This window comes from Saccharomyces eubayanus, chromosome IV, assembly GCF_001298625.1.
Source record: "Saccharomyces eubayanus strain FM1318 chromosome IV, whole genome shotgun sequence".
Taxonomy (NCBI): Eukaryota; Fungi; Ascomycota; class Saccharomycetes; order Saccharomycetales; family Saccharomycetaceae; genus Saccharomyces; species Saccharomyces eubayanus.
In genome coordinates this window covers 293,651-305,685 of record NC_030979.1, presented here as the reverse complement: position 1 = coordinate 305,685, position 12,035 = coordinate 293,651, and the positions used below count along the sequence as shown (strand labels likewise).

Sequence of the window (12,035 nt, the reverse complement as noted above, 5' to 3'; positions counted from 1 at the left end):
CCAAGATAACAGTATGATAACACTAAGACCCTTTTACCATCATGCCCCGTACCCTTTCACTTGAAAGTGACTACATTCGCGACACAAAAAAAACGTAAAAAAAAAGATAGAAAAGAAGGCATATAATTACAGACACCGAAACCCCGATCTTAGTGACAAATCAACTAATGTAAAAGCGGGATACCCGAGTCATTCTTCTATTTTTAACTCAACCATCATATTTATGGATATGGAAACGTATACTAACAAATCTTTAGTTCATAAAACGGTCTATAAACACGAGCACAATGCCGACGCCGACAAAAAGAACAGCGAAGAAACCGTAGATATTAGTTATCCTGCCGTAGAGGTGGTCGGCCATGGTTCGTTCGGCGTTGTGGTTACCACTGTGTTACAGGAGGCTAATCAAAAAGTGGCTATAAAAAAAGTGTTGCAAGATAAAAGATATAAAAATAGAGAACTTGAAACTATGAAATTATTGAATCACCCAAACACAATAGGCCTAAAATACTACTTTTACGAAAAGGATGAAGAAGACGAAGTCTACCTCAATTTGATTTTAGACTACATGCCTCAATCGCTGTACCAAAGGCTTCGTCATTTTGTCCATTTGAAAACACAGATGCCACGTCTAGAGATTAAATTCTATGCGTATCAACTGTTCAAAGCTTTGAATTACTTGCACAATGTTTCCCAAATATGCCATAGAGACATAAAACCACAAAATGTACTAGTGGACCCCAAAACATTCTCATTGAAAATCTGCGATTTTGGTAGTGCCAAAAGTCTGAAACCAGATCAACCCAATGTGTCTTACATCTGTTCGAGGTACTATAGAGCTCCTGAATTAATGTTCGGTGCCACCGATTWCTCAAACCAAATCGACGTATGGTCAAGCGCTTGTGTCATCGCCGAATTGCTCCTAGGTAAGCCCTTATTCCCCGGCGAAAGTGGCATAGATCAGTTGGTAGAGGTTATCAAGATAATGGGCATACCCACAAAGGACGAAATCTCAGGAATGAATCCAAACTATAAAGACCATATTTTCCCCAACGTTAAGCCCGTAACTTTGGCTCGACTGTTAAAGGGCGAAGACTCCGATGCTCTTGAATTGCTATCAAAGGCCCTCAGGTATGACCCTCGCGCAAGATTACCTCCTCTACAGTGTCTACTACTAAAGTATTTTGACGAAATCAAAAGCCGCGGCACCGAAGCTTACGTAAAAGCACAATGCTTGCGTATATTTGACTTCGATGTGCAAACAGAATTAGGCCATGTGCCACCTGCTGAATTGTCTACCATCGAAGTAGCGTTAAAACAGCCCGTTTCCTAAGCTTCAACGTCCTTATGATATTTTTCCTATTGTATGTCCTCATGTATTATATCATTTCTATTACATAATATGCATTTCCTTTCTGCACATACGTATATATATGTATATATATATATATGCAGTTTACTCAACGTATAATGACCGCCTTCTTTCCTTCTCTCCTGCGAATTTTTAGTTTCAGCTGCTGCTTTTCTAGGCATGCGGTTCGTCTAAATTTTCATCGGCCGCTTGTCTATGGCTGCATGATGGGAATCTTGGCAACTGTAAGAACTCCAAGCTTTCTTTAGTGCAAATAGTTGTGAAAAGCACTTCCCATTAAAAAAAGACTGATGCGAATTACAATGCATTGAACAGGTTCCCACTCGCCATACTTTACAGCGTAATCGATTATATTGGCAGAGACCAAAACCGTAATATAATATAAACTCTGTGTAAAAAGAGTAAATTAACAATCAAAAAAAAAAAGGTAGGAAAGAACATAAACACCAAAAACGCATTGCCGTCATTCTGCTGATGAATTCTAGCTATACACACAAATACGGGCTGCCGAAATATATAGCTATATCCGACTATCTTTTCCATCGGCTCAACCAGCTAAATATACATACGATATTTGGGCTTTCTGGAGAATACAGCATGCCATTGTTGGACAAACTATACGATATTCCAAACTTACGATGGGCTGGTAATTCTAATGAGCTGAATGCTGCTTATGCAGCAGACGGATACTCACGACTCAAAGGTCTGGGATGTCTTATAACGACTTTTGGAGTAGGTGAATTATCGGCAATCAATGGCGTAGCTGGATCTTATGCTGAGCATGTCGGAATACTTCATATTGTGGGTATGCCGCCCACAAGTGCACAAACGAAGCAATTACTTCTGCATCACACTCTAGGAAATGGAGATTTCACCGTTTTCCATAGAATAGCCAGTGACGTGGCATGTTATACAACTCTGATTGTTGACTCTGACTTGTGCGCCGACGAAGTCGATAAATGTATAAAAATGGCTTGGATTGAACAGAGACCCGTATACATGGGTATGCCTGTTAACCAGGTGAACCTCCCGATTGAATCGGACAGACTGAACACTCCGTTGGATTTACAGTTGCATAAAAACGATCCAGATGTAGAGAAAGAGGTCATAACTCGAATATTGAGTTTTATATACAAAAGTAAGAACCCTGCAATCATAGTAGACGCATGTACAAGTAGACAGAATTTAATCGAGGAGGCTAAAGAACTTTGCAGTAGACTCAAATTCCCCATTTTTGTTACTCCTATGGGTAAAGGCACTGTAGATGAAACAGACCCGCAATTTGGGGGCGTATTCACAGGATCCATATCTGCTCCGGAAGTGAGGGAAGTAGTTGATTTTGCTGATTTCATTATCGTGATAGGTTGTATGCTTTCCGAATTCAGCACGTCAACTTTCCATTTCCAATACAAAACTAAAAATTGTGCACTACTATATTCGACGTCTGTTAAACTGAAGAATGCTACATATCCCGACCTAAGCGTCAAAATACTGCTACAAAAACTATTGGCAACCTTGGACGAGTCCAAACTCTCGTACAGGCCGGATGAACAACCCAGCATGATGGTTCCAAGACCTTATCCAGCTGGCAATGTTCTTTTGAGACAGGAATGGGTTTGGAATGAAATATCCCGTTGGTTTCAACCAGGCGACATAATTATAACAGAAACTGGTGCCTCCGCGTTTGGTGTCAACCAAACCAGGTTTCCAGTAAATACACTGGGCATATCACAGGCACTTTGGGGATCTGTCGGTTATACGATGGGGGCGTGTTTGGGAGCAGAGTTTGCAGTCCAGGAAATCAATAGAGATAAATTCCCCGCAACCAAACATAGGGTTGTTCTATTTATGGGGGATGGTGCTTTTCAATTAACGGTTCAAGAGTTATCTACAATTGTTAAATGGGGACTGACACCTTATATTTTTGTGATGAACAATCAAGGTTACTCTGTCGATAGGTTTTTACATCACAGGTCGGATGCGAGTTATTATGATATTCAGCCTTGGAACTACTTAGGATTACTCCGGGTATTTGGTTGTACAAATTACGAAACCAAAAAGATAATTACTGTTGGGGAGTTTAGGTCCATGATCAATGACGCTAATTTTGCTGTTAATGACAAAATTCGAATGATAGAGATTATGCTGCCACCAAGAGATGTTCCACAAGCTCTGCTTGATAGATGGGTAGTAGAGAAGGAGCAAAGCAAACAAATGCAAGAGGAAAACGAAAACTCCAGTGCAGTGGATACCCCAACGCCAGAATTTCAACCACTTCTGAAAAAAATCAAACTTGATACAGACATGATTTCTCCCAATTACTATCAAGGCCCATAATTCTCACATCAAAGCGGACCTTTTCTCTTTTATTTATTGGAGTTTCGTTTTTAGCAGTTTCATAACTATAATCTACATATTTTTTTACCAAAAAACAGCATACTTGATAGATAATTTCATTCTTTTGGAGCATCGATTTGGGTAAGAGTGTTCCTGTTAATAGCCATACTTGCGAATCAAGAGACCTTGACCTGCAAGGCCTATCAATTTTTTGTCATAAACATTAAGACCTTATTGATCGACCGGGCTCTACTCATTCAAGTACGTCATCAATTATGAATTTCTAAGGAGGCAGTTGATAATAGACTTGAAAGATTGGAAATCTATCTCAATCACGACACCATAGTTGCCACACAATTCAATACCTCATAAGGAATTATTCACTACACAGATCTTTGCCCTATCATCAATCTTGAAGTCACTTAGTCATATTTATCTGTCGTGTTAGACGGTTTTCGTAAGAAGATACCACGCAACTTTGACATGATTTTTTTTTTTTTCAGTTTTCAATATTCTTTGCGTGTGTACTTGAAAAAAATATCTTTTGCAAAGTTTTATATATCTTCTATTTTAATAATTTTATAATAAGAAAAAGAAAGAGAATAAAGAAATAGTCCGCTTTGTCCAATACAACAGCTTAAACCGATTATCTCTAAAATAACAAGAAGAAATGTCTACTGAATCCGCTTTGTCTTACGCTGCCTTGATCTTGGCCGACTCTGAAATCGAAATCTCTTCTGAAAAGTTGTTGACTTTGACTGAGGCTGCCAATGTTCCAGTTGAAGGTATCTGGGCTGACATTTTCGCCAAGGCTTTGGACGGTCAAAACTTGAAGGACTTGTTGGTCAACTTCAGCGCTGGTGCCGCTGCTCCATCTGGTGTCTCCTCCGGTGTTGCTGGTGGTGTTGCTGGTGAAGCTGAAGCTGAAAAGGAAGAAGAAGAAGCTAAAGAAGAATCCGATGACGACATGGGTTTCGGTTTATTCGATTAAGAGTGCTCAACTGTTTAGAAGAAATTGCATATTCTAACATTTAAAATTTTTTATAATTTTTCTATATAGTCACTTTTAATACAATAAGACAGAACTTTCTTTTTGTTCAATGACTTGGCCTTATTTGCCTTTCTTTTTCTTGTGGATAGATGTTTAACTACGATCCAATGCAACAATGAATAATTTGTCTCAAGATACATTTGTATTCTATGGCATCAAAGGAAGCACCCAAACTTATTGAACATATAGCATCCGACACTCAACTAAAACTTTAAGGTTAAGGAAATGATAAATTATAAGTGATGGCTTCCCATTTATACATTGTACATATATATTATTTATGAAATGAAACAGATAAAAAAGAAGGTAAATACAAACTTTGTGGATGAAAAATTCTTTAATCTATTTCTTCTTTTCAGCTTCAGCTTCAGCCTTTTCTCTAGTTCTCTTTTCTCTAATACCTCTGAATCTCTTTTCAGATCTGGCTAATCTCAAAGTTCTGTAAGCAGATTCGCCGTTGTCTTGGACAGCTCTAGCTTCAACATCGGAAGTTGGTTGAGCGATTGGGAAAGTGGCAGCAGCAGACAAAACTTGTTCGGTTTCTGGGGCCTTACCGTTTCTTGGGAAAACAATGATCTTGGATTGGTATTCCTTTAATCTTTGAACATTAGCGTCAAAGATTTCTTGGTTTCTGTTTTGACGTCTGTGGTCAACGGCAATACCAATGGTTCTGGCGTAAGCAGCAGTCAAACCGGCGGCCTTGACTTCAGCCAAGGTGAAACCTCTACCAGCTCTAACCTTTCTGTTGTACTTAACAGTTGGAGCTCTGACAACAGGTCTCAAAAGATCTAATGGTCTTGGAGCAATCTTGGCGGCTCTGGTGGCTCTAGCATTACGTCTAGATACCTTCTTACCGGCTTGGTCAAAGTGAACCTTGACACGTTCTTGCCAGTGCTTTCTGAAATGATTCTTTAAGATTGGTAAATTCTTGGAAATGGCTATAATAATTCAATTAATAAATTTTTTTTTAATGTTAGTATACAAAGATTCATTAGGATATCAATCGGTGCATTTGTCAAATGTTTTAGAAGGACCTCACTATTCTTGAAATGATGAGTTCAATAAAAAAACGAGTTTATCGATCTCTTCAATCTGTCCCCTCCGTTAACTGGATATTAACATATTTTCTCAAACATCATTAGGTGATTTTCTTGGACAAATGCGATTATATTTCATCCAATCCGCTAATGGCTCGTGTACATATATGCCATAATTCGAGATGTTTCTTTAACGTGGTAGGCAAGCTTTCTTGCTCTTATAAAAATGACAAATGCAACCCTACTATTATTTTCTCATGTTACACATACCCATTGTGTATGATTTCTGATGTGCTGTGTTGAGATCAAGGCTACTGCAAAAGACGCTGGCAAGCTATTATTCTTAATAGCCAATATCTATAGCTATTTCAAATTTTCCAAGATTTCCGCACGTCCGTTGTCATTATTCCGACCAAAAAAAATAGAAAATTTCTAATCGCAAAATTGCCCGCATAAAATGTAAGGGCGTACAGCAAAATGTATGGGTCACGGGAGAATCTGCTCGCTTGTCACACTATAAGCCGCATTGGCTTTCTTGAAACACCCAGACAAACATTATTTTTACGCTAAATAAAAACATTATATTGAAAAAGTTCATTTCGATTGAGAAAAGTCGAATTTTTCAGGGGAGCGGCTTGGGCTCTAGAAGGAGAGTATCATTTCTCTCCCAGGCTGGGCTGCACCCAGCTTGCTCCAGCTGGAAGGAAGACTCTTCCTGGGGATCCCATGGTCCAGCTGTGCTGAGTGAGCCTAGAATCTGGGAGGGCAATTTCGGAGCTCGGTGAGCAACACTGACAAAGTCAAAAGTGAATGCGATGTAAAATGTATAGGTTACGTAGTAGCTTAATTAATTTATACCTTTTTATTAAGTAGTATTTCGAACAAATATAGCAAGAGAATAACCACAAGATGTCTGCCGTCCCAAGTGTCCAAGTATGTTACCTAATGCAAACCATGATATGAGTTAGTTGGAAGAATAGAGAATGCCGGAGGGATATTCAGAACGAGATGTCCTTAATACCTCATAAGACCCGTGAAAGAAAATGTAGTTGTGGTAATGATTTTTTCTATAGTCAAGCAACGACGTCAGAATAGTCTACCATGTAGATAGAAAATGTTCCAAGGAATCACTTATCAAATACACCTCATTTGCAGGAGCTGAAAGTAGGCCCCATCTGCTCAAACCCATCATTCACAACAAAGAAGTGTAAAAAAAGAGCACATATACATAAACGTACCTCAAGAAGCCTCGAAAATCCAAATCTTTCTCAGTATTCGTTTTTCTCTTTAGGAGATTTTGAACTTTTTCTTTTTTACTAACATAATTAATGTGAAATAATTTTCTATTTCTTCTTTCTTTACAGACTTTTGGTAAGAAAAAATCAGCTACTGCTGTTGCCCATGTCAAGGCCGGTAAGGGTTTGATTAAGGTTAACGGTTCTCCAATTACTTTGGTTGAACCAGAAATCTTAAGATTCAAGGTTTACGAACCATTGTTGTTGGTAGGTCTAGACAAATTCTCCAACATCGACATCAGAGTTAGAGTCACCGGTGGTGGTCATGTTTCCCAAGTTTACGCCATTAGACAAGCTATTGCTAAGGGTTTAGTCGCTTACCACCAAAAGTACGTTGACGAACAATCCAAGAACGAACTGAAGAAGGCTTTCACCTCTTACGACAGAACCTTGTTGATTGCTGATTCTAGAAGACCAGAACCAAAGAAATTCGGTGGTAAGGGTGCCCGTTCTAGATTCCAAAAATCTTACCGTTAAGAAATTCCCAGATTTTATCCCAAAAATCTATTCACTTTTCTTTGCACATCTATTGTATTAACAAACAACTTTTTACTTACATATACTGTATATCCTCCTATAACAGGTAAAACGTTAATTTAGAATCCATTCATACATTTTATTTAGATCTCAGCCGTTCTGAAGAGATTCACTCTATGTGTATTACACAATAGCTGTTATGAGCATGTAATACTTTTCTTGTTTAGTTTGTTTGTTTGTTTGCTTGAATAATACATAATCTTTACATAATCTATATAAAAATATATTTTTTTTCTTTCTTAATTATTCAAATAAGTGGATGGATCAATACCTTCTTCGGGGAATTCCGCGATTTTGACATCGAAACGTTCTTGAATTTTAGCCAGGACTTCTTCATCTTCTTTGGATGAAACAAATGAAATGGCTAAACCCTTGGTACCGAATCTACCAGCTCTACCAACACGATGTAAATATTGATCGGCCTCGTTGGTCAAATCATAATTGATGGCCAGGTTAATACGTTCAATATCAATACCTCTACCGAAAACATCAGTGGACACACAGATACGTTTTTCGAAATCCTTGAAAGCTTTGTAACGAGCAATACGTTCTTCTTGTTTCATGTGACCATGGACGGTGATGGCAGGGAAGTTAGAAGCATTTAATAGTTTGGTCAATTCATTAGCTCTCGTGGTAGACTTAACGAAAATGATGACTTGGTTGAATTCTAAATCATCTAATAGTTGGGCTAGTTTACGATTCTTTTCACGTTCTTCTAATTTAATATAGTATTGTTGTAACCCGTGTAAAGTCAATTTAGCTTCATCATCAACGAAAATTTCCAATGGGTTTTGTAAGAAACGTCTACAAATTGGTCTGATTTCTTGAGATAGTGTGGCTGAAAACATCATAACTTGCTTGTCTCTTGGGGTAGCTCTGAAAATTTCTTGAACATCTCTTCTCATGTCTAATTCTTCCAAAACTTTATCACATTCATCAATGACAAAGTTCTTCACATGAGATAAATCAATGTATTTCTCTCTCACTAAAGCCTTTAAACGACCTGGAGTGGCAACAACAATATGTGGGGCAGTGTCCTTGTTTTTCAACAGTTCAGCGTCCTTGGAGATTGGAGTACCACCATAGAAGACAGCAGTTTTTACGTCAGGCATATATTTGGAGAATCTCAAATATTCGTTACGAATTTGGTAAGCTAGTTCTCTAGCGTTACAAATGACAACAACGGCAACTTCACCAGGAACAGGGTCCAGTTGTTGTAAAGTAGACAAGACAAAGACGGCAGTCTTACCCAAACCAGACTTGGCTTGACACAAGACATCGGTACCGTGAATGGATTGAGGAATGGTATGCTGTTGGACTTCAGAAGGATGTTCAAAACCACAATCAATAATGGCTCTTGATAGTTCTGGCTTCAGCAAAAAATCCTTGAAACCGGTGGAGTGGATACCAACGTAAGAACCTTTCTTGTCACCAGCTGCGGTGTTGTTATTATTTTCACCTTCAGTGGCAGAAGTGGCGGCGCCAGTTTCTCCGGCTTCAGCGGCCTTGGAAGCATCAATTTGGATTTCTTGTTCGTTATCGGAGTACTCCAATAAATCTTCTTCACCTTCGTGGGACATTGTTGCTGTTTTTTAAAAAGTGAACGAGTTTTCTTTAATTTCTTGAAAATCCTCTTGCAGAGAATGAATATAAGCTAGTTGTGCCGGTGAGAAAAATAACCTAAACTTCAACAAACAAACAGATCCGTGTTACCACTTGAAATAAATAACAACACTTGAAAAGATAATACCTCAACTTCTCTCCTTCCACTATCAATCCAGATTCTGAATAAACCCTTTGTTTATTCGGCGTGTTGTCGACTCTCTTATTTTTTTTTAAATTTTCACCATCTGGGAGGAACATCACCTCTGACGGGAGAGGGTAACTCAAATATTCCACGGTCATAAGGGAATATTACATAGATCATAAATACATAAAAAGAATTGTAAACATTTGCATCGGGAAACGAAGAACACATATAAAATCAAGGGCTATACGGAGGAGTCTCTTCCAAGGAAGTACACTTTAGTCCAGTCCATGGCGATCAGAATCCTGTTTCTGATGGAGAGACACATTGCCAAGTACGCAGATTTCCAAAACAAGAAGGCAAACATACCTTTCAACTGGTATGACGAGTCACCCATGTGTAGGTCAGCAATCGCGGTCTCGGAGCCGATGTACGCTAGCGCACCCATGTGCTTGTAGTTAAATTTATCCAGCTTAGATTTTTTCAAGTTGATTTCGCCTTGCAGACGGGACACTTTGGTCTCATCAGTGCTGTTCAGCATGTCCCATTCCAGTTGTTCTATTTCAAGTTTTTTGTCCAAGGTTCTGGCCAGGTATTCACCTTCTTGGTGTGCGACTTGTGCAGTGGGAAAGAACCCGGTGTGCGCTGTGCAATCGCCGATGGCATAGACCGAGTCCTCTGCGCCCAGTAGCTCCAGTTTGTCGTTAATCAAAAGACCGCGCTTGTTGGTTTGCTCCGGTACTTTGCCCATCAGCACCTTTGAAAGCTCGATCGGTTCATTCCCGGTTGCCCAAACGAGCATTCCGTAGGGGATATCGCTGGCCTTCTGGCCGCTTTGCAAGGTATGGATGTAAGTTGGTTCTACGGATTTCACAGCGGTATTCACTTGCAGATCGATTCTGTCTCTCGCGAAGAGATCTTCAGCGTACTTGATCAACGTCTTATCGAACATGTTTAGGATGTTGGGCAGGGCCTCAATCAAGATGACGCTCATTTCTTTACTCAAGTCGGGCATCCACTTACTCAAATCTTGGTCGACGTAGTCTTGCAGTTCTGCGGCAAACTCCACACCCGTGGGGCCGCCGCCAACCACCACAAACGTTAGTAGGCGCTTTCTTTCTGGGTCGTTTCTTGGAAAAGAGCTCGCCTGCTCTATGGTCTTCATAAGCTTCATCCGAATATTCTGAGCATCTTCAATCTCCTTCAAGAACAACGCGTTGCCGTAGACACCAGGGATGTTAAAAGTGGTCGTCTTCGCGCCCACACTGACGACCAGATAGTCGTACTTCACGTTGGAAACGAAGAATTCGCTTTCGGACACAGACTGCACTAGCACCGTTCTCGCCTTGGGGTCGATGTCCAGTGCCTCAGCCTCGATGTAGTGGACCTCGCCGGGCGTTCTTCTGGCAATAGACCTCACGGGCTCCACAATAGACTTCATCTCTATGGTACCCACGGGCGTGGAGGGGAGCAGCGGGGTGAACAGAAAGAAACTTCTTGGCGACACCACGGTGACATTGTACAGCGACGTGTCGAGCTTCTTCAAAAGAGAGATGGCGCCCCAGCCCGTGCCCAGGATGACCAGCTCCTTTTTTTTCAGCCCATTGGCAAACGCAGTGGACTGAGGAATCTGCTTGGGTGGGTTCGATTCCCTGTAAAGATGGTACGAAACGTACAGCGTGCCCGCCAGCGTGGAGTAGAAAGTCAGCTTCAAGCCCCTGACAAACCACTTCTTGAAAACCGAGGCGTAAGACTTCGACAGCTTGTGCGGTGGCGCCGGTTTACCAACTTCGGTGGAATGGAAGAACGTTTTGGAGATCTGTGTCACTTTAAAACGTTGCACGGACCTAGCGGTCCTCGCCAAACCAAATCTGGGTAGCATTGATAAAAAGGTACGGTGTTTGTTACTTCTGTCTGCGAGCTACTCAAATGCTTCGGACGTAGTTTGATGGGGCCACCTCTTATATACGCATGTTGTGATGGAGTTCAAAGGGAGGGGCTGACCTATTAGGGGAGGCTTGTGTGAGGCCTGTAGAAAGTCCCTTTAAAAAACGCAAAAAAAGATGGAGAAGCAAGTGTCACAGGTGATCTACCACTGTGACGCCTACGATACGGTGCTCATATTGGTCCCAGCACACACGTGAAAAGACTGCGATATGCTGCATTCTGGCAGATGACTAGACCAATGTACACTTGCTCATGTGCGCGCTGCCATAGTATGAGCAGAGGCATTTCACGTTTTATGTTTTACGTTTTACCCGGCCGTCGCCCTATTATTTTAACCAGAACGCTTCTTTTGTCTTGCCATGGCAACGTTTCCTTCCACGTTCTATATAGGTGGTTCCAGCAGCAGCAGCACAGCACTGCAGCACAGCAGCAAGACTACACCACACCACACCACACGTCCCAGGGCGGCACATCGTTCATAATGGCTAGAGGCAATCAGAGAGACTTGGCAAGACAGAAAAATATGAAAAAGCAGAAGGACCTGGCTAAGAGCCAGAAAAAAAACGGCGATCCAAAGAAGAGAATGGAGTCGGACGCTGATATTTTGAGGCAGAAGCAGGCTGCTGCGGACGCCAGAAGAGAGGCAGAGCTGTTGGAGAAGCTGAAGGCTGAGAAGGCAAGAAAATAGATCTTGATTTGCAGAGACGGTGCA

The 12,035-nt window shown here is 40.8% G+C and overlaps 6 protein-coding genes across 6 annotated transcripts; 3 read left to right on the top strand and 3 right to left on the bottom strand.

The window, feature by feature from the left end:
* Positions 1-1,846: 1,846 nt before the first annotated feature.
* THI3 (branched-chain-2-oxoacid decarboxylase THI3) lies at positions 1,847-3,709 on the top strand (the record flags this gene model as incomplete). Its single annotated transcript, XM_018364202.1, has 1 exon — positions 1,847-3,709. The coding sequence occupies one exon, from the start codon at positions 1,847-1,849 to the stop codon at positions 3,707-3,709; it is 1,863 nt and encodes a 620-aa protein (XP_018223003.1).
* Positions 3,710-4,379: 670 nt separating this feature from the next.
* Positions 4,380-4,700, top strand: RPP1A (ribosomal protein P1; the record flags this gene model as incomplete). Its single annotated transcript, XM_018364201.1, has 1 exon — positions 4,380-4,700. One exon carries the CDS (start codon positions 4,380-4,382, stop codon positions 4,698-4,700), a length of 321 nt encoding a protein of 106 aa, XP_018223002.1.
* A 402-nt stretch (positions 4,701-5,102) lies between these two features.
* On the bottom strand, positions 5,103-6,071 carry RPL13A (60S ribosomal protein eL13; the record flags this gene model as incomplete). Its single annotated transcript, XM_018364200.1, has 2 exons — positions 5,103-5,698; positions 6,068-6,071. 2 exons carry the CDS (start codon positions 6,069-6,071, stop codon positions 5,103-5,105), a joined length of 600 nt encoding a protein of 199 aa, XP_018223001.1.
* Positions 6,072-7,868: 1,797 nt separating this feature from the next.
* Positions 7,869-9,209, bottom strand: SUB2 (ATP-dependent RNA helicase SUB2; the record flags this gene model as incomplete). The annotated part of the gene is made up of 1 exon (XM_018364199.1): positions 7,869-9,209. One exon carries the CDS (start codon positions 9,207-9,209, stop codon positions 7,869-7,871), a length of 1,341 nt encoding a protein of 446 aa, XP_018223000.1.
* Positions 9,210-9,620: 411 nt separating this feature from the next.
* NDE2 (NADH-ubiquinone reductase (H(+)-translocating) NDE2) lies at positions 9,621-11,258 on the bottom strand (the record flags this gene model as incomplete). The annotated part of the gene is made up of 1 exon (XM_018364198.1): positions 9,621-11,258. The coding sequence occupies one exon, from the start codon at positions 11,256-11,258 to the stop codon at positions 9,621-9,623; it is 1,638 nt and encodes a 545-aa protein (XP_018222999.1).
* A 291-nt stretch (positions 11,259-11,549) lies between these two features.
* Positions 11,550-12,011, top strand: DI49_0982 (uncharacterized protein; the record flags this gene model as incomplete). Its single annotated transcript, XM_018364197.1, has 1 exon — positions 11,550-12,011. One exon carries the CDS (start codon positions 11,550-11,552, stop codon positions 12,009-12,011), a length of 462 nt encoding a protein of 153 aa, XP_018222998.1.
* Positions 12,012-12,035: the final 24 nt, after the last annotated feature.